This window comes from Juglans microcarpa x Juglans regia, chromosome 2D (genome assembly GCF_004785595.1).
Source record: "Juglans microcarpa x Juglans regia isolate MS1-56 chromosome 2D, Jm3101_v1.0, whole genome shotgun sequence".
NCBI lineage: Eukaryota > Viridiplantae > Streptophyta > Magnoliopsida > Fagales > Juglandaceae > Juglans > Juglans microcarpa x Juglans regia.
Window position 1 is genome coordinate 35,927,320 of NC_054596.1, and position 22,215 is coordinate 35,949,534.

Sequence of the window (22,215 nt, forward strand, 5' to 3'; positions counted from 1 at the left end):
TTAAATCGTACACCCAAGACCCCAAAATAGTTTGGGGTTTTAATTTGAATTTGAACCCAAAACTAGATTGTGTGATTTTATTGTGATTTTGTGTATTTTAAAAACCTAAAATTTTTTATACTTTGCAACATGTCAGGTGTTTGATATATTTTTAGTTTCATGGATAGTGGTGTTTGTGCTAGTGTCAGTGATCAAAATACTTCTCCAAATCTAAAGACTAACATTAGTATTACCTCCCCTGCACCGATCATTAGTATTACCTCTACACTCATGGGTCCACCAAATAAAAAAATCATCTTCATCATGTAGGACATTTTATCAAATTAAAAGATGATGACCCCAATGACCTAAATACAAAATTTAATTGTGGTATTGTTTATGGTTATCACTATAAATGACATGGTACTTCCCAGTTGAAAAATCATTTAGAATGACACTGCAAGAAGAGTCATATAAAACGTGGAGAATTCGCATAAATAGCTGCAAAATTCAAAATTAGGAAGATTTTTTCAAAAATGAAAATTTTGTATGTATCTTTAAATTCGCATATTTTGAATCAAAGATTGAGGAAGAAAGTTCAAAATTCGAGGATGAATTATCCCAAATTGATATTTGCTATTCGAATCCAAATTCTACGCTAATTGTACTAAACTACCTTAAAAATGTGAATATGCACAAATATGACAAGAAAAATATCATCTTCCTTTGATTGGGGCAATACCAGTTGTTTCTTTTCTCAAATATTATATTTACGTTCACTTTTGTCTTCTTAGCTTCTTAGAAAATATTTCGTTTCAAATTTTGAAAGTGATTTTGATTTCGATTTTGGCCAAAGGTTTTGCAAGATTCTTGTTTACTTGTGTTTTTAATTTTCATGCAATAATTTAAATTTTTCATTTTTGAAAAAGTATTCATAATTTCAAATTTTACAGGCATTTAAGCTCGACTCTTGGGTTTCAATAAATGATTTCAAAATTTTATCATTAACAAATAACTTTTAGAGTTTACTTTCTATTTTGCATCTTTTCTCAATTTCAATCTCTAGTTTCCATCGTTTAACTAGTCTTCAAAATAATTCTAATTATGGCCAGCGTCAACTTATAAATTCTTTTATTCGATCCAATTCTTCTAGATCTTCCATGTCCAACAACCTAAATGTATTAATCAAAATAATTATAGAACCATAGATATTAAAAGAAATTTGAATGAGTGGACTATTCCCTTGTGCTAAAAATCATATTTACGAGCAATTATTTTTTTTAAAATTATTTTTTCTCAATTATTTAATTAAAATTGTTGAAAAACTCATTAGTTTAATTAATGATTATGAATCATTGCAATTATAAACTAAAGAGGCTATGCTAAAACATATTGAATAAAAGTACTCTTTTATTTATATTAGATTAATACAAGTTGCTATTAAACTATTGGCAAGAAGTGGATTAAGTACTTTACTATTATCATATTTGCCTAATGGGAGTCATTAGAAATTTCATGATTCATTACTTTAACTTGTATTAAAGCGTTTTTTTATTTTAATTATTATCCTAATTATTCGTTATGATTTTTTTATACTAATATTTTACATTCTCTAGTATCATTAAAATCAGTGGCTATCCTATGAAGAAAATAGTAATTTTTATTTATTGCACTCATTATAAATTAATAAAAATAATATTACAGGCTCCGACTCTAATTCCTAGCCCTAAAGACTATATATTATTATTACAATTAATTTGTATGCTAAAGTTCGATATATCAAGTATACCGAACTTTAGCATACAAATCTCTAAACAAATTAATTGTAATTAAATTATTCTTCCTAATGGGAAACTATAAAGTATAACTCCATTATTTAAACTTGAAAGTAATGGTATATTTAATCTTGATTATATTGAACAAAACTTAGATAGACTAGTCCATATATTTTTTAAATCATATAAAAAATAGTTTTTTTCATAATAGAATGCCTTAATCCTCAAATTATTAGTCACCTAGATCTATATTTATTTAAATTTTCTGAAATAAGTCATAGAATTTGAATAATCAATGGGCTAATTTTAAAGAGTTATTCCATGAAATTTTATTTTTATACACTTTTATTTTGTTAGTACAAATACTATATTTTATGTAAGAGGAAAATATAGTAATATACAACGAATATTATAATTTTTGCAACATTTTCTAAAACTTTAAGAAATTTGTATTCAAAGGGAATATTATAAATTTTTAAATGAAATAGAGGAAAATATATTTTTCTTTCCTTTCAAGTCAAACCAATTATATACCATTCACCGAATGAATCAATGGGTTAAACAAGACAATCATCAATTTGTCTTTGAAGAATATCCACTCTTATAAACTGTCTTTTTCTATTTTTTTAAATTTATTTTTCAACATCAAAGAAATGGTTTGGATAATGAGATGAGATGAGATGGGATAATTTTAAATAAGTTGAATAAAATATTATTAGAATATTATTTTTTAATATTATTATTATTTTAGATTTAAAAATATTAAATTATTAATTATATTTTGTTATTGTATGAAAATTTAAAAAAATTATAATGATAATATAAAATGAAATCGTTTATCTATCCAAACAAACCGAATCACTTCTTTAATCAAGAAAAAAAATTAATGAAAGGATAAAATGATGGACATATTAACATTATTTATATCAGGGTGGCTGCTTCCGACTTCCGTTGGAAGTTATCGTTAGTATAATTGTTTTATATATATATATATATATATTATTTTTAACATTCTAAATTCTTTTTTAAAAAATAAAAAAAAACATAATATCAAAAAATACTTATTTAATAAAAAAAGAAATTTGACACGGTGAGAGTAACTTTAAGCTTGATTTGATTTTTTAATTCATTTTAATTTATTATTATAATTTTTTTAAATTTTAATACAAAATATAATAAATAATTTAAATTTTAAAATAATAATAATATTAAAAAATAATATTTTAATAATATTTTATCATTTCAAATCAATACAACTCAATTATAAAATAAATTTTTAAATGCTCGATCTTATCCGATTACTTCGATCTTCCAACCACATCGTTACACGCTCATAGAATCCCTGCAAAATAAAATCTTCCGCCATCCCTCTCACATCCCTCCGTATATATACAGCTGTCCTGGTTCATACCAACCCATCTGAGTGAAGACTCTGAGATTGGAGTTTGAGAGTGAGAATGAAGAACGCCGGGAAGAGCTTCAAATCCAATATGAAAAACGAGGGGAGAAAGGATCGGAGATCGGGGACAGGCATGAACGGATCTCCGAAGAAGGGCGGCCATGGCGGCAAGTTCACGTGGGCAGGAGTTGGCTACTCTCAGTCCGAGATCGGCTTCGAAAAGGAAGCTCCGGATGCCAAGGACCCGATGTTCGAAGATCCAGAAGAAATCGCAAAGGTTTGATGGCGGCGGTGGCGACGATGATCGTACTCGTAGGTTTGACTATGATAATGACTATGAGGTGTAAATAATCCTGGACTGTGATCCATCATTTCCCCTTTCAATAAAATGTGTGCATAGTTTTTTACTGTTTTTAGAATTCTGGATAGAAAACTAACTTCTTTTAGCTGCTCGATCTCCCAATTGGGCTGTCCAAATTCCAACTCTGATTTTTAGAACATCGAAATTGTGGAAGGGAATCTAAACTGGATCAGAATTCCTTAAACATTTTATATAATTCTGGACTTTAGGGACTGCACTATCTATCCAAAGGATTAGTATTTGTAAAAAGTTATGAATCGATTTAGGAGCACTTGATAATCATCAATAAAAATAATTTTTTTTATATAATTCTTTTAATGTTTTGATTTAATAACAAGTTATTATTGATTATTATCGGCTAATATTATATACAGTCGCAGTGTGGAATTTCGTGTTTTTTTATTTTGAAAAAAAGTCGGATCACAACTAAAAAAATAAATTTTACGTGAATTTTAGATTATTTTTTAGAAAATATTAGAGACAGAAAAGGATACTGATGTGACATAGTCGCACCTTTTTTTTTTTTTCGTACGTCTCCTTTCCCCTCCTTTGCCTTTGCCGCTCTGCTTCCGCCCTCTTCTTGGCTGCCATGGTGGTCGGGTGTCATTCACGGGAGCTTCCATCCCCTGCAAGACAGTGCTGCTTGGACCGTCGGTAGCTTCTATCGGCCTTGAGGTGGTCTCCAACCACCATTGCGGCCACAAAGAGGGTGGAGGCAGGCAGAGACAGAGTGATAGGAAGAGGGGAGACGTATGGGAGAGGCGCTGCTGTGAAGGGGATGGTGCTGCTTGGATTGCTGGTGGCCTCTACCTGTCTTGAGGTGGTCTCCGACCACTATGACGGCCATGGAGAGGTTGGAGATAGGCAGAGACAGAGAGAAAAAGAGAGAGGAGGGGAGGGAATACGCACGGGAAGGTGGACAAAAAGAAAGCAAAAAAAAAAAAAAAAAAAAAAAAAAAAAAAAGGAGTGGGGCATGCATTAGCGCGTGAGATTCTTTTATATTTATAGCAATCTTCTTATATATATATTTTTTTTATAGAAAATATGGGAAAATTGCATTCTCAAGAATGTAAGTGAATATTTAAAAAATAAGATAAGATAATAATTTTGTAAATAATAAAAAAATAATTTATGAATACTAATAAGATAATTTGATTTAAGTATTTATTAAATTATGAAATATGAGAATAAAATATTATAAAAATTAAAATATTTTTATAATATAATTTTTTTAAATAATTTATATTTAAAAATATAAAAAATTATGATAATTAGTTTAAAAAGTTATAATATTTAGTTTGTAAGTGTTTATATTTAAATAATATTTAAAAATAAATTAAGATAAGTTAGAATGGAATAAGTTTGAGATGAGATGAGTTAATATGAAAGTTAAAAATTGAATAAAATATTATTATTAAAATATTATTTTTTAATATTATTATTGTATTGAAATTTAAAAAAATTGAGTTGTTTATTATATTTTATGTAAGAATTTATGAAAATTTTAATGATGAAATAAAATCATGTGAATGTTTCTCAATCCAAATTGAACTTTATTATGCAAACTAGCAATTCTAAAAAAATATGAAAGGCCTATAAATTGATAAGGAGTAGCTTTGAGCCTTTGAATCATAATTTTGGGATCAAAATTCTGAAGATTTATTCATCAAAATTTGAAGATTTGGATCAAGAGATACCAATACGTTAAAAATGAATTACAACATTTTATTTTCAAATCCCGATGTGTAAAACATACTTAATAGTGTTTATATTATATAATTTGATTTGAAAAATACATGTAAAAGTTTGAATTTTATAAATTAAATTTTATTATTTAAGTGATGTACATGATGTGCTCTAAATATTAGCTTAAAAATAGAATAATTCTAACAAGAAATATCGTTTATCATTACTCTTTATTTCTTTAAGTATCTCATGATATAATTTGATTTAGAAGATGAATTTTAAAATTTAAATTTTGCAAATTAATATTGTTATTAAGTGATTGAATGGTGTATTCTATACACTGATTTACTAATAAACGAACTCATGCATATAATAATTATAAATTTAAATCTTACCATTCAAATTGTGTTGCATCAATAATATAAATAATATAAATGATGTTTTTTCATATAAGCTTATAAATAAAATGAATGACTTCTATTTGAGATTTGGCTGCTTTAGCTACTCGTATAATATTCTAAGAGAAATATTATATATTATTAATTTTAGAAATAATTTTGAGAGAAGTTACTGTTTGGAAGTAATCATTTTACACATCTTATGTGGTATCATCTCAGCCATCCATTTGGGAAGAAGAAGTTAGTAAATTGTAGTGTATGTATTGTGTGCACCACTACAGTTGATGCTATATAGCACTACTCTTATTTTTATCATCATCTTCTAACGTAGTACTATAAATAATTGTAAAATTATTTATTACTCATTATCTATCATCCAATCATTGGATGCCAAATAAAAGGATAGTGAGAAGATGATATAATTAAGAGGACGATGGACAAATATTTTCAGTAATGTTATATGTACGCACAATATTATATATAATGAGTGGGTAGTAGCCTCATTTTATTCATGTTTTTTTTTTATTTGAAATTTAAATTTTAAATTTTAATGAGATGAAAGTTAAAAGTTGAATAAAATATATTATAATATTATTTTTAATATTATTATTATTTTAAGATTTGAAAAAAATTAAATTATTTATTATATTTTATGAAAAAATTAAAAAAAATTATAATAATAAAATAAAATCAGATGAAATATTTTGCTCGAAAACCTTGGTCCTGTCAGCTAAGTAGCATATAGGAAACATTGGAAACCCGAATCACCCGATCCCAATCCACAACAAATTGAAGATCCTTCGCTCGAAACGGGAAACTCGACGCTCAAATACGTTTCGGAATCAATCACCGTTAGCAAAAAGGCCTCAGTCGTCCCCTTCCTTCGCAGACACACAAATGGTTGCTCAGGACGCAACCACAGAAGAATGAGAATAAGCGTGCGCGGCGCAGAGGCACGGAATGGGCAACAAGATCGCGCGCACCACCCAAGTCTCCGCCTCCGAGTACTACCTCCACGACCTGCCGTCCTCCTACAACTTGGTCCTCAAGGAGGTTCTCGGCCGAGGCCGTTTCTTCAAGTCGATTCTCTGCAAGCACGACGAGGGCTTGGTCCTCGTCAAGGTCTATTTCAAGCGTGGCGATTCCATTGATCTCAGAGACTACGAGCGCCGTCTCTTCCAGATTAAAGAGATTTTCCTTGCCCTTGATCACCCTCACGTTTGGCCCTTTCAGGTCCCAGTTCTCACCGCGTTTGTTTTCCTTTTCCTTTTTTCTTTGGGAATTTGAACGCAATGTTTTGTTGCCGAGAAGATTCAAGAAAATTAGCGCGACTTCGGTTTTTTGAATTTTAAACTTCTGTGTGGCTTTATTAGAATTGAGCTGCCTCGAGATGTAAAATTTCAAGTTAGCTATACAAAGTTCTAAGTTTCTTTGGGTTACCCAAAAATTGGGTAAGAGATGGGGATATAAGATTGATGCTAGATGCCGTTTTGCTTAATTTAATGATAATTGTAGAGTTTATTTCGATTGAATAAGATAATGGCACTTGTTGTGATTGCGGGAATGTTTTGGTTCTAGAGGTGGAGTCATGAAGAATTTTGTTGGATTTTTAGGCAGTACTTGAATTTCATCTTCATCTTCAGGCACTTGAGTAGAGCATTATTGTTGAAAATACTCGTATGGTTTTCTGTTCGCTTGCAGTTCTGGCAAGAAACAGATAAAGCAGCTTACCTTTTGAGGCAGTACTTCTTCAATAATCTACATGATCGACTAAGTACTCGGCCTTTCCTCAGTCTAGTCGAAAAGAAGTGGTTGGCTTTTCAGGTTTATCTTTCTCTGACCCTCAAACCCTGAATTCTAATTGTTCAATGGACAGTTATTCTCATCATTTTTATACTTTTATGGATTTGCAGCTACTTCTTGCTTTGAAACAGAGCCACGAGAAAGGAATTTGCCATGGTGAATTCTAATAGTTGAAGGAATCTGCTTGTGATATGTTTTTTGTTCTAAAAATTAGTTGGTTTTATACACGTTGATTTTGCATCTTCTCAGGTGATATAAAGTGTGAGAATGTGCTGGTCACTTCTTGGAATTGGCTTTACCTTGCTGACTTTGCATCCTTCAAACCCACTTATATTCCCTATGATGACCCTTCTGATTTCTCCTTTTTCTTTGATACTGGAGGAAGAAGGCTCTGTTATCTTGCACCTGAAGTCAGTTCTTATTTAACTTCTATAATTATTTTATGCCATTTTGTTCCTTTGGATGATTTTATCGTTATGAAGTTTCTCCTTTTATTTTCATTATTCCCTATTATATTATTTCTTGAGGAGATAATTCTCATTCATATGTTTGCATTTTTTTTTTCTCCCAGAAGTTTGATAACAACCTGTAGAATGGATGTTATAACCTACAAATTGGTACTGTAAAATTACAGCTCAAACTTGTGGGTTCATAAAAGGACATTCTATCTATCTTGATAGGAAGCATGCTGGTTAAGATTATTCCGTGGGTCAATTCTTAGACTAGCATCTTTATATACTCATAGGTTAGAATTTTGTCTAACCTATGAGTATATAAGAAATGAGGTTAGCTGGTTGGAAAATGATCTACTTGTCTAAAGGGGGAGGATTAACTCTAATAAAAAGTAGTTTGTCTAATCTTCCCACTTATTTCTTATCTCTTTTTCCGTTGCTGGCAAGGGTAGAAAGAAGAATTGAGAGTTTATTTTGGAATTTTTTATGGGGTGGTGAAGGAGATGAAAAAAAGTTCCATTTAGTTAGTTGGAAGAAGGTTTGTCAACCGAATGATTGTGGTTGGTTGGGGATAAAAAACTTGAGATTGTTTAATAGAGCATTACTTGGGAAATGGCTTTGGAGATACCACTTGGAAAGACATGCCTTATGGAAAAGTGTTATTGATGTAAAATAGGGTTGTTAGTGGGGAGGTTGGTGCTCAAAAGATACTAGAGGTGCATATGGGGTGAGTTTGTGGAAGTTCATTAGAAAAGGATGGGGGGAGTTTTCTAATCATATTAGATTAAAGGTGGGAGATGGGAAGATAATACTTTTCTGTCATGACTAGTAGTGTGGGAATTCTACGCTTAAGTTGGATTTTCCCTCTCTTTTTAGAATTGCAAGGGATCAAAATGCAGTTGTGTCTTACTCTGTTTTGAAGCAGTGTTAGGGCTTAAGGTGAATCTTGGCAAGTCTGAGATGGTTCCTGTGGGTGAGGTTTCTAATATCCGTAGTTTAGCAAGCCTGCTAGATTGTAAGGTGTCCTCTCTTCCAATGAAATATCTGGGTCTTCCGTTGGGAGCAACTTTAAAAAATAGAGCTATTTGGAATGGGGTGGTGGAGAAGGTAGAAAAAATGTTGGCTAGTTGGAAACGAGTGTATTTATCAAAAGGGGGCCGTCTCACTCTCATCAAGAGTACTCTCACTAACCTTCCTACATATTTCTTATCGCTGTTTCCTAGCCTATAGGGGTGGTGAACAGGATGGAGAAACTTTTTAGGCCATTCTTATGGGAGGCATGGGGGTGGAGAAGAAATTCCATCTGGTGAGATGGAAGACAATATGTATCTCAGTTGAGGAGGGGGGGGGGTTGGGAGTGTGTAATTTGAGAACTTTTAATAAAGTTTTATTGGGGAAATGACTTTAGAGATATCATTTGGAGGAGGGATCTTTGTGGAAGGAAATTATTGACACTAGACATGGTGTCGCTGGGGGTGGTTGATGTTCTAACGAAGTGAGAGGGGGGTATAGCGTGGGTGTATGGAAATTTATAAGGAAGGGGTGGCCAAGTTTTGTAAATCAAATTCGCTTTGTTGTTGGTGAGGGCAATCAAATCAGTTTTTGGAGGGACGTGTGGTGTGGAGATCAAGTATTGGAAAGGGCTTTTCCAGCTCTATATCGCATTGTAGGTAATTGGGAGGCTTCAGTGGCGGATGTGCAGTCTTTTTCTCATGGGTCACACCAGTGGAACATTCTTTTTATTAGGGATTTCCATGACTAAGAATTATCTATTGTTTCAGATTTTTTTAGCCTACTATATTCTATGGGGACTTATAGGGCACAGAGAGAGACATTGACGTGGAGGTCTTATGATCATAAGATATGTACAGTGAAAGCGTATTATAACATCTTGACAACACAAGAGCATACTCCGTTCCCCTGGAAGAATATTTGGAGGACTCGTGTGCCTTCTAAAGTAGCTTTTTTTGTTTGGAATGTTGCTCTTGGGAAGATATTGACCATGGACAATTTGAGGAAGAGAGGATGTGTAGTGATGGATTGGTGTTATATGTGTAAAAAGAATGGAGAATCTGTGGACCATCTCTTATTACACTGTGAGGTAACTAGGGTGTTGTGGGATGAGATTTTTCAAAGGGTTGATGTTGCATGGGTTATGCCTATGAGGTTGGTGGATTTGTTGGGTTGTTGGAGAAAGATGCAAGGCTATCATCAAGTGGCTGCAGTGTGGAAGATGATTCCGTTGTGCATTATGTGGTGCATTTGGACAGAAAGGAATGCGCGATGCTTCGATGATAAGGAACGCACAATGGCCGTGTTGAAGGTTTTTTTTTCTCCATACTTTAATGTGCTGGTTTTCCTCTATTGTATTGCATGGGGATAATGTTCATGATTTCTTGTCTTTAATTTATTGCTTTTAGAATGTAATTGGGGCCCATCTGTATACTTCCTGTGTACAAGGGTTATGTCTATTTCACTCATATATATAATATTTATCTCTTACTTATATATAAAAAAAAAAATGCAGTTGTGGGAAATTCTTTCTTTTGCATTGACAATAATATTCAGTGGAATGTTAACTTTATTAGGGACGTCAATGGCTGGGAAGTGGATGATGTTAAGGCTTTTTTGGAAAGACTTTACAAGTTAAAAGTTGATGCTAGGTAGGGAGGACAGCATGCTGTGGGTTCCAGCAGGAAATTCTATGTTCTCAGTTTCCTCTTTTTACAAAATATTAACCAGCCACAGGAGCTGTGAATTCCCCTGGAGAAACATATGTAAAGTGAAAGTTCCTTCCAAGGTTGCTTTTTTCTGTTGGGTGGTATCCTTGGGCAAAGTGTTGACAACTCAAAATCTTAGAAGGAGAGGTATGTACATTGCTGACTGGTGTGTCATGTGCAAGAAGGATGGGGAATCTGTTAATCATCTCTTTCTTTATTGTGAAGTGGCCAAGTTCTTGTGGAATAGGTTTTGAATTGGACTGGTCTACTTTGGATAATGATCGAGGAAGTGGTGGATTTATTGGTAGGGCAGAAGGGATTGAAGGGTAGCAAGAATGCTGATGATATTTAGAAGATGATTCCTTCTTGGCTCATGTGGTGTCTATGGCTTGAAAGGAATGAGAGATGCTTTGAAGACAAAGAACGTTCATTGGGAGACCTTAGGGATTTTTTCTTTAGTACTTCGAGTTTGTGGGCTAAAACTTTTGTAATGGAAGATAATTTCCAGAATTTGTGCTCGAATGAGGTACGTGGCTCTTATGGAGTGAGTTTGTGGAAAAATATAAGGAGCCTTTGGGGGACCTTCTGAGGACATGAACATTTTGTTGTAGGCGATGGTTTGCGTGTCCCTTTTTGGTTTGATATATGGTGTGGAAACTATTGTCTACGAGATACCTTCCTTGCCATTTTTGCGCTTGCTAGATTACAGGAGGCAACAATTGCCGATCTTTTGACCTTTTCAAATGGCACCCCTCAATGGAATATTGACTTCATTTGGGCAGCCCATGGTTGGGAGTTAGAGTCTATTACGGAGTTCTTTGCGGCAATATATTCTGCAAGTATTTCAGGGGGCTCCGGAGACAAGATGCTTTGGAATCATTCTAAGAAAGGTATCTTCTCAGCTTTCTATGTTCTATGTTCCCGTGGAAGAGCATATGGAAGACGAAAGCCCCTTCAAAAGCAGCTTTCTTTGTCTGGACAGCATCTTTGGACAAGATTCTCACTACAGATAATTTGAGGAAATGACGGGTTATTGTCCTAGATTGGTGTTGTATGTGTAAGAAGCATGGGGAGTCAGTTGATCATTTGCTTTTACACTGCGAGGTAGCCAAGGTGCTATGGGATGATTTTTTCTCAAGAGTCGGATTGTCTTGGGTTATGCCTTGTAGATTGGTGGATTTCCTTGCAAGCTGGAGAGGACTACGTGGAGATTCTTAGGTAGCAGCAATGTGGAGATTGGTACCAATATGCATGTGTTGGTGTATTTGGAGGGAGATAAATGCTAGATGTTTTGATGATCAAGAGAGAACAATGGATGAGCTTAAAGTTTTATTTTTTAAGTCTTTGTTCCTATGGGCGGGGGCTATAGTTTGTAATGGACTTAGGCTTTTTTCATGTATACTTCCTGTGTACCTGGGCTTTGCCTATTTCTATAAATACAATATCTTTTATTGCCTAAAAAAAAAAAAAAAAAAATTTCCAGAATTTGTTTTAGATTTCCTTTTGTTTTTAGAAAGTAGTGGGTATTTCCTTTGTAAACGTCCTGTGTACTTGGGCTTATGTCTATTCTTGGGAATACAATCTCTTATTACTTGTAAAAAAAAAAAAAAGAATTTTGGTTCTCCTAAGTCTAGGGGTGTACAGACCGACCTTCATTTTCTGTCGGTCTAGTGCACAAAGTGTAGATCGAGCTGAAGGGTGAGAAACTCCTTTGGCACCAACTGAAACTGCACAAAGAGTCGGTGCTAGTCAAACAGTGCTGACCTCAATGATGGTCAGCCAGTTTCGATCTGGTTGGAGAGACCAATCACTCTACTGCGTTTATGAACAAAACTCAAATCCATATAAAAAAATGATTCCAACTTTACAATTATTCTACCAATCCAAATAAAGACAAACAGTGATTATTAAGGGGGGAAGAATTGTTACTTGGTGAGACCGAGTAGCAGAGGGAGAAGCAACATTGCAGTGGAGCCAGCGTCCTGAAGCATGTTTTGGCAGACATTTGACATTAAGAGAGAGAGAGAGAGAGAGAGAGAGAGAGAGAGAGAGAGAGAGAGGAGGCAGAATTTAGAAGATGCTAATCAACTAAAGAAAGGCTGGAAGTTGATGGTTTGGATTTCAAAGGAAAGGCTGGGCTAGGCTAATATATTGGGCTTTATATAAATAGGTTCAGTTGGGGTTTATATATACGATCGATTCGGTTCGATCTGATCCAGTTGGATTGAGTTACTTGGACCAATGACTGGACCTATTTGATCATTTTGTAACTTGGCAGGATTGATGAACTACCGATTTTGGTGAAGAATCAGCTCATTCCGGTCGGTCTACTCGGTTTTTGGTTTATATGTACACCCTTACTCCTGAAAATTTTGTGCAAGACTTTCTTGTCTTTTTATAGAATCTTGCTTGTTTTGATATACTAAAATGCTGTTTCATGGCTCAAGTCTCTTTAACAGCCTATACCAGAAGTCGGTTAATGATAATTGATACTAGTGATATGCATCTGCATGACTTTGTAGCAAGCAGTCATCAATTCTGAATTAGAAAACCATTTAATTGATTGTTTTCGGGCTTTGGTTAATTTCAGAGATTTTATGAGCATGGAGATGAGATGCAGGTTGCACACGATGCACCTTTAAGACCATCTATGGATATCTTTGCTGTAGGGTGAGCTTTCTCTACCTTAAATATCTTTACCTTGAAAGTATTGTTTTGAAAATCTCAATTTTGACAAGTATCGTTGAGATCATATATCTAAAACGTTATAGATGTATCAATGCACAGGTCTTATTGAGAAATTAAGAATTTGTGTGAATTTGCGTGAGGAATTTATTATTGAGGCTGTAATTATAGAAAAATTGTGCCAAAGTGACATTGTTGCGTAAGGTTGTTTACTTAGAAGTGCGCAAGTTAACATCAGAAGCAATTTTGATAACATTTTCATGATGGTTGAAAGACAACCATGATTTTTGAAGAATTTATGTACACGCTCCTCCCATAGGGTTAGATATACTACACTTCAAAATAAAACCTTGTAGTAATAGATCCCTAAAAATTAATACTTCCATCCCTACTTCATTTATTATGAACTATAAAGTGGAATTTAGCAAAGTCTAAAAGTAAACAATACTTTGATGTCACTGCATCCTTATAACCCAAAAGTTAACACTATGTGATCAACACTTAATGGGACGCGTCTAAGGTGTAGTCTCATTTTGTAATACCTTGGATTGTATATAGAAAGTTGGTGAATGAAATTCCACATTAAATGGGAGGGAGAAGTTTGGGCCATTTATAGTAATTACAAGGGACTCCAATAGTGACATCAACTTGTCCTTTTGGGAATAGACTTAGATGTGCCCAAGCCTTTCTTAGGCCGTTACGCATTTACTAGTTGTGGTCTGCTTGTCTGTTCTCATCTCACATGGGAAATTTAAAACATAAAAAAGAATGAGTTGACCACTTAGTAAATATTATATCATAATGTAAAAAGGTTTTGAATCAGGATTTAGTTTTGAAAGCTTCCTTGAACACAATACGTTTGAACAAAATCAATCAAACACTTATCGTATTTACATTTACTTGCATAATGGCCAGCACACATTAATCCTTGTGTGCGAGGTTGTGCATTGGTCTCACATCCTGTGTCCATTGGGGGTTTCGGTATACTATGGGATGTAATCATCCCTTAAGGATGATAGTGTCCTTAAGGATGCCTTTCCTGGTGTGTATGGGGATAGTGTGGTGTAGGAAGCCTCAAAAATTGATTTGTTTAAGTCTTCCAATGGCATTATCCAATGGAACACCATATTTACTATAGGAGCACATGATTGGGGAGTAGAATAGGAGATGAAAACCAAGTTTTTGGGATCCCTTCAAAAAAAGGGAAGTTTAGAATCTGCACTGTATATCGCGCTCGCTGTTCAAGATACTAATCCTTTTCCTTGGACAAGTATTTGGAGGATTAAGGCACCTTTAAAGCATCTTCTCTGCATGGAGAGCTTCCTTAGGGAATATTCTTGCTGTTGAAAACCTAAGGAAATGCCAGATCATTGTAACGAATTGGTGTTGCATATGCAAAAGGAACAGGAATCCTGTTGTCCACCTACTTCTGCATTGTGAGATAGCAAGGATACTGTGTAATGAGCTTTTTTGATAGGGTAGGATTGGCATGGGTGATGCCTAGAAGGGTGGTTGATTTCTTAGCAAGTTAGAGAGGTTTACAAGGCAATCCGTAAATTGCTGCAATTTGAAAGATGGCTCCTACTTATTTATTATGGTACCTTTGGAGGGAAAGAAATGGTAGAAGCTTTGAAGATCGCAAGCTTGTGGTTGTGGAGTTTTACCTCTTAAAACTCGCAAGGTTTTGTCTAAATACCTAGGAGGTTTGAGTCACTGTAAGGGTGGCTTTTTGGGGTCAAACTACTCCTTTTAATTCTTATCAGAGCCCCGAAAAAAAGTCCAAACAGCAACCTCTTTGATGTCACAGTGCTGCAGAATTTTCTGCAATGGCCAACCATTACCCTTAATTACATGTATGACTATTATAGCACATATAGAATGCATCACTCATGAATTCTATCTTCTATGCACGTCGTGATCATGCCGACTTATAAATTTTTAAAGAGAAAACACAAGGAAACCAGTTTTCATTATTGGATAGCATCTATAAAATCTGATATTCAGTGAAAACCTGGCTTCAAGTGATCAATTTGTCACATATCATCATAGCATACCATTCATAAGCCTTAAACAAACCTAAACCAACCTTACCTAGAGTTTCCAGTTGTATCCTAAAGATGAAGATCAAGTGTCAGAATCTGTCATTTGTTTTCCTTTGCCCAAAGTTGATTCCTTGCACTTTCTAGCCGAGTTTATGTTTTGACATAAAAAATAAAGAATATGTTCGGTTCACAAAAGATAGGGAATTTCGAATTTAGGGATAATACTTGATGAAACTTACCTTGGGTTCAACTTTGAGGTTGCAGAAAGAATTGCAGCCATTAGGGATTTGTTAGGACTTAATATGGGTGCTGTAGGAGTGTAAAAGAAGCAGAAAACTTAGGATTATCACATTTGATTTAGTTGCTGGAAGGTAGGCAGTGACTTCTACTCAAAAAATGAAGAAGAAAAATACCTAAAATATGCGTTCTTCTGTCTTTTATTTTTAGAGGTTGATTTTTCAAGTTCACAGGATGGGAGATTCAGATGGCCATTCTCACTTATAAATTGAATTTAATTCTTTTTTTGGTTACATAAATGTGAAAGTGATATATTTCATGTCCTTTTTTTTTTTTTTTTCAATTTCAAATTAAAACATGTGTCAATTCTCCTCATTCCAGCACCCCCCTCGCCCCCCCCCCCCCCCCCCCCAACCCCCCCTCTCTCTCTCTCTCTCTCCAAAGCTGCACTCATCATCTGACTGCTTTAGGTGTGTAATTGCTGAGCTTTTCCTTGAGGGTCAGCCACTATTTGAACTCTCCCAGCTTCTTGCCTATCGTAGAGGGCAATATGATCCTAGCCAACATCTTGAGAAGGTACTCTCTCTCTCTCCTGATTCATAATCCTCAGTTGGGAGTTTTTTTTTTTTAATTACATAATATCATTTAGTCCCTCCAGCCTCAGCCTTAATGTTTTAGCCTTGCCTTCATTCGTATCTGACATCAGACTTGATCCATGTATTTCCTTGCTCATGTCTGGGTATTATAGTTGGCTAAGTTTCACTTACCTTCTTCGTATGAACTTCCATTTATCTCAATGATTTGCATTCATTGCTCTCTGGGTGCAGATCCCTGATTCTGGAATCCGCAAGATGATACTACATATGATTCAATTGGAACCAGAGTCGCGACTTTCTGCTGAGAGCTACCTGCAGGAATATGCAGCTGTCGTGTTTCCAAGATATTTCTCGCCATTTCTGCATAATTTCTACTGCTACTTGAATCCTTTTCATTCTGATACAAGGGTAAACAGCTCTGGCTATGTAATAATGAAGTTCAAATTTTAAGATCTCAACTGCTTCCACTTATTATGACTTACATATGGTACCTTACTCCTTTGTAATTGATATATGTAGGTTGCGGTATGCGAGAGAGTTTTCCGTGAGTTACTTAAGCATATGATGAACAGTAATGGCTCTAGTGATGAACTGTCACAAGAAATGGTTGCAAAACAAAACATCAATTGGACAAAGGACTCTTCAAGGAAGAGAGAGCAGATGTTAATTCGTGACCAGTTTGAACTTCTCGGTGACTTTAATATGCTGCTCAGGGATGTTAAACAGAATAATGATTACCCTAGTGCCAAGCCGATGCTTGAAGATGCAGCCAATACTGATTTTTCCCAAAATCTTAAAACCCATGCAATGCAATCACCTGGTGATCTACTTCAAACTATCTCCAATGCATTTAGGAGAAATGATCATCCCTTTCTGAAAAAGTTTACAATGAATGATTTGAACACATTGATGACTGAGTATGACAGCCAATCAGATACCTTTGGCATGCCTTTTTTACCCTTACCTGAAGACAGTATGAGATGCGAAGGAATGATTCTGATTGCCTCTCTTCTTTGCTCCTGCATAAGAAATGTCAAGTTGCCTCATTTGAGGAGGGTAGCCATACTTTTGCTCAAGTCTTCTGCACTATATATTGATGACGAAGATCGGTTGCAGCGAGTGCTTCCATATGTTGTTGCAATGCTTTCTGATCCAGCCGCAATTGTGCGTTGTGCTGCCTTGGAGACTTTGTGCGATATTCTGCCTTTAGTTCGAGATTTTCCTCCCAGTGATGCAAAAATCTTTCCAGAGTATATTCTTCCAATGCTTTCCATGCTACCTGATGATCCCGAGGAAAGTGTCAGAATCTGTTATGCCAGCAATATTGCTAAACTAGCACTCACTGCTAACAGATTCTTGATTCACTCAATAAGCATGAGTGAGGCAGGAGTTCTTAATGAATTGACTTCCACACAGAAGCCAATGGCATCATATAATGAGACATCTGAAAGGATAAATAGTGATGCACGACTAGCACAGCTGAGGAAATCCATTGCAGAGGTTGTTCAAGAACTTGTTATGGGTCCAAAGCAGACACCAAATATCAGGAGGGCACTCCTCCGGGATATTGGCAATCTATGCTGTTTCTTTGGGCAGAGACAGAGTAATGACTTTCTGTTGCCCATCTTACCTGCTTTTCTAAATGATCGGGATGTGCAGCTAAGGGCAGTGTTCTACGGCCAAATTGTGTATGTATGCTTCTTCGTGGGCCAAAGAAGTGTGGAGGAATATCTTCTACCTTACATTGAGCAAGCTTTAAGTGATGCATCCGAGGCTGTAATTGTCAATGCTTTGGATTGCTTGGCCATTCTGTGTAAAAGGGACTTCTTACGGAAGAGGATACTGCTTGAGATGATAGAACGTGCCTTTCCATTATTATGTTATCCCAGTCAATGGGTACGAAGATCTGCTGTAACTTTCATTGCAGCCAGCAGTGAGAGCTTAGGTGCAGTAGATTCCTATGTTTTCCTTGCCCCATTTATACGGCCTTTCCTCCGCAGACAACCAGCATCTTTAGCTTCTGAAAAGGCTCTCCTTTCATGTTTAAACCCTCCAGTCACAAGAGAGGCATGCTATCAAGTCTTAGAAAATGCTAGGAGTTCGGATATGTTAGAGAGACAGAGAAAGATATGGTACAACTCATCACCACATTCTAAACAATGGGAAACCATGGATTTATTCAAGGGAGGGTCAATGAAGAGTTGGCCAGATAACCAACGAAGTACTGAAGATAAAAAACCTGTGGGCAATGCATTACAACAGCCTGAGCTAGCTGAATATGATGATTGTGAGGCTAAGTTGAGAAGTGTGGGAAACTATATTCGCAATGCTTCTAGCACAATTGATATTCGTGACCCCTAGGCTCAGAAAAGTTAAAATTCTCAGGCTTTATGTCACCACAGGTTAGTGGTGTGAGTAGTTTTATGTGCGATAAATCATCTGAAGGGATACCATTGTATTCCTTCAGCTTGGACAGGCGGGCAGCTGGAATGCCTCCTGCCTCATCTGATTCTCCATTACAAGTAAACTCCCCTGGAATTGGTTCATCATCCATGCCTTGGATGGATCCTGTAAATAAATCATTTAGCCTGGCTAGTTCAGTTCCAGCACCTAAGCTTGTTTCAGGCTCATATAGCGTCAGCAATGGTTCTAAACAGTTCCATAGAGTGGTACATGAACCAGATGGCAATGATAATGATCAAATGGTTTGTGTTAATGGAAAATTTCAAGAGACTGGATCATCTGGCATAATGAAAGGCAGTTCTATTATGGTGGAAGATGCCTCCAGTTCAAATGATTTGACAGGATTGCCAACTTTTGCACGAACATCATCAATTCCAGATTCAGGTTGGAGGCCACGAGGAGTGTTGGTTGCACACCTTCAGGAGCATCGCTCGGCGGTTAATGACATAGCCATAACTTCTGATCATAACTTTTTTGTGAGTGCATCTGATGATTCCACTGTCAAGGTTTGGGATTCGAGAAAATTGGAAAAGGACATCTCGTTTAGGTCAAGGCTAACTTATCACTTAGAAGGAAGCCGGGCACTGTGTGCTACAATGCTTCCGAGCTCTGCTCAAGTTATTGTTGGAGCATGTGATGGCATGATACACATGTTTTCTGTTGATCATATTTCTAGAGGTCTTGGCAATGTTGTCGAGAAGTATTCAGGCATTGCTGATATAAAAAAGAAGGATGTTAAGGAAGGTGCTATACTCAGCCTTCTGACCTACTCTGCCGATAGTTCTTTCAGTCAGATGGTACTGTTTAGTACCCAAAATTGTGGGATCCATCTGTGGGATACAAGAAAAAACTCCAGCTCATGGACACTTAAAGCAACTCCAGAGGAGGGCTATGTGTCGTCTTTGGTAAACGGTCCTTGTGGGAATTGGTTCGTGTCAGGATCTTCAAGGGGTGTGCTTACTCTTTGGGATCTGAGGTTCCTTGTACCTGTGAATTCATGGCAGTATTCTCTTCCATGCCCCATAGAGAAAATGTGCCCTTTTGCTCCTTTTGTTCCTCCCCAAAATGCTTCTGTATCTACCACTGCAAGACCCCTTATTTACGTTGCTGCTGGTTGCAATGAAGTTTCTCTTTGGAATGCAGAAAATGGGAGCTGCCACCAGGTACATGGAGATTATTTATAATTGTTTATCTTTTTGTTCTGGGCATTTATAATTGTTTATTAAAAAAAGAAACGTGATGGCAATGCACTAGTTAGGAGTGCCCACATGGGACTATAGGACAAGCTAGGAATCACAGACCACATATATTGCACTTATGAAGATGGAAAAATTATTTGATAGTTGTTATAGCATGGTTTTGGTGGAAAGAAAAGTTGAATTTGCAAACCACTACAGTTCAACAGAAATTGAGATAATAGTGATAACATTCTGTGCTCTTTTTAGAAAGTAGCCTGTAGCCTGTAGCCTGTATTGTCTTTAAATTGTGAAATATCTAAACATCCCTTTCTTCAGCTATTTTTGGTAGTTGGCTAAAACCGGAATTCCATATGGGCTAAATTTTGCAACTCATTAGCAGCCCTAGAATAGGATCCCAATGGCCAAGTGGATAAGCTAAAGGGGAAATATATTAGCTAGGTGAAGTGGATGAGCAGAGCATGTGCCACCTCCTTTACTTGATTATTGCTCGAAGTTGTACTCTGGAAATATTGTTGTGGGAATTGTAAAGGTATTAGTGAAACTGCCAAGTGTCACTTGTCTTGATACTGAAAGAGGAGGGGGGGGGGGGGGGGGGGGGGGGGGGGTTGGTTCATACTTTGTGATCATTTTAGTGTTGTGTTCTTAACTGCTTATAGGTGGAATGGAGCACTCTGGATTGCCACCGCTTGGATTACCTAGTAAAATCTGTTTATCACATTCTTTGCTTTTTTTTTTTCAGGTGTTGCGAGTGACGAACTATGACAATGATGCTGAAATGGGTGATGGTCCTTGGGCCTTAGCAAGACCATCGAGTAAGTCAAACCCTAAATCAGATCTGAGACGGAATGTCAATCCAAGGTACAGAGTTGATGAACTGAATGAACCATCTTCTCGGCTTCCTGGTATTCGTTCATTGCTTCCCTTACCTGGGGGTGATTTGTTAACTGGTGGTTCTGATTTGAAGATACGCCGATGGATCATTACAGGTTTCAATCTAACTTCCAGTCATTCTTTGCTTGCTTCCCCCGGAGTGCTGTCATGTATTTGATTATTAACTCTTGAATGTTGCAGTCCCGATCGAACTTATTGTATCTGTGGGCCAAACTTGAATGGAGTTGGGAACGATGATTTCTATGAAGCTAGATCTAGTTTTGGTGTGCAAGTTGTGCAGGTATGTTTTATGTTTCTGTCAATCTTTCACAATTTTATTTTGCATCTTAGCCCAATGATTCTGTTATCTTACTATCCTTAATGCTTGTTTTATGGCAACTGTAACTTGGTGCTTTTGTCTGGCGCACAGGAGACAAGGAGACGGCCTCTAACTAGTAAGTTGACATCAAAGGCAGTTCTTGCAACTGCTGCCACCGACTCTGCAGGTTGCCACCGTGACTCCATTCTAGCTCTCGCTTCTGTAAAGTTGAACCAGAGACTCTTGATATCGAGCAGTAGAGACGGGGCTATCAAGATTTGGAAGTAAATGACTTAGGCATACCCATGATGATGTACATATTTAAGGCCAATGCTGTTTGAAATTGTATATTATATTCCATGACTACCATACATACATATGAAGTTATACCACTCTGAGTTGTACAGCACGTAAGCATGTAGGATTAGTTAGCAGATTGTAGTGCTGGATGCTAGGTTTCGAGGACATTATTTTATATATTCTTTTAAATTATATTTTGCCCATAAAAAGAGTGAATCTAGAGATCGGAAATAGATTTTCCCAAGTAATTTGTACCTCTGCTTCTACATGGAAAAATCTATTGTGACAATGCCTCCTGGTCTGTTGAGTTGAGCCTTTCATATCCCACATTAAATATTAAAGATTTTGGAATCATCTCAATTACAGTGATGTGCTTCCTTCTGTTTGCCCCCTTTTATATCTGCAAGAAAAATGCTAAATGTATTTAAGAAAAGCTTACAAAAAAACTTCTCTACATGTCAGTTATTGATATGCTGAAAATCATGAAGTTTGAAATTCAGAATTTGAAATTTAAAAGAAAAATAACAAAATTAGTATTTTAAGTAGAAGTATAAGTACATGTAGCACTATTCAAATAGATCTCATAAAAGTAGATTCACAAGCTGATATGACTTGTTGCGATATGTTAATCTATTTTATAGTAAAAAGAACTCGACAATTTGACGTAAGTTTGAGTTTACTTTTATGAGATTCCTTATTCCTTATGGATGAAGCATTTATCTTCTTTATTTCTATATCACGATGCATCTTAATTGAGGGGGTCTCCAAGACTACCATTTTGAGAACCTTCTCCAAGACACTCATGGTTTGGTGTAGTGATTCATTGTCCCGTCTGAGACATCCCATTCACAAAAAATAAATAAGTAAAGAGAAAGGAAAAGATTAATATTGTTAGAGGCTGGATAGAATTTATTTTTTGGGGCAAAGTAA

At 35.8% G+C, this 22,215-nt stretch overlaps 1 protein-coding gene across 1 annotated transcript; it reads left to right on the forward strand.

Annotated features, from left to right (window-relative positions):
• The first annotated feature begins 6,342 nt into the window (after positions 1 to 6,342).
• LOC121251048 (serine/threonine-protein kinase VPS15) lies at positions 6,343 to 21,533 on the forward strand. The gene is given in 13 exon segments (XM_041150348.1): positions 6,343 to 6,832; positions 7,301 to 7,423; positions 7,513 to 7,558; positions 7,652 to 7,812; positions 13,165 to 13,244; positions 16,009 to 16,114; positions 16,366 to 16,542; positions 16,654 to 18,490; positions 18,493 to 19,760; positions 20,536 to 20,770; positions 20,773 to 20,782; positions 20,868 to 20,967; positions 21,097 to 21,533. Coding segments are annotated over 13 exon segments (4,593 nt in total). The 5' UTR covers positions 6,343 to 6,559; the 3' UTR covers positions 21,274 to 21,533.
• The last annotated feature ends 682 nt before the right edge of the window (positions 21,534 to 22,215 follow it).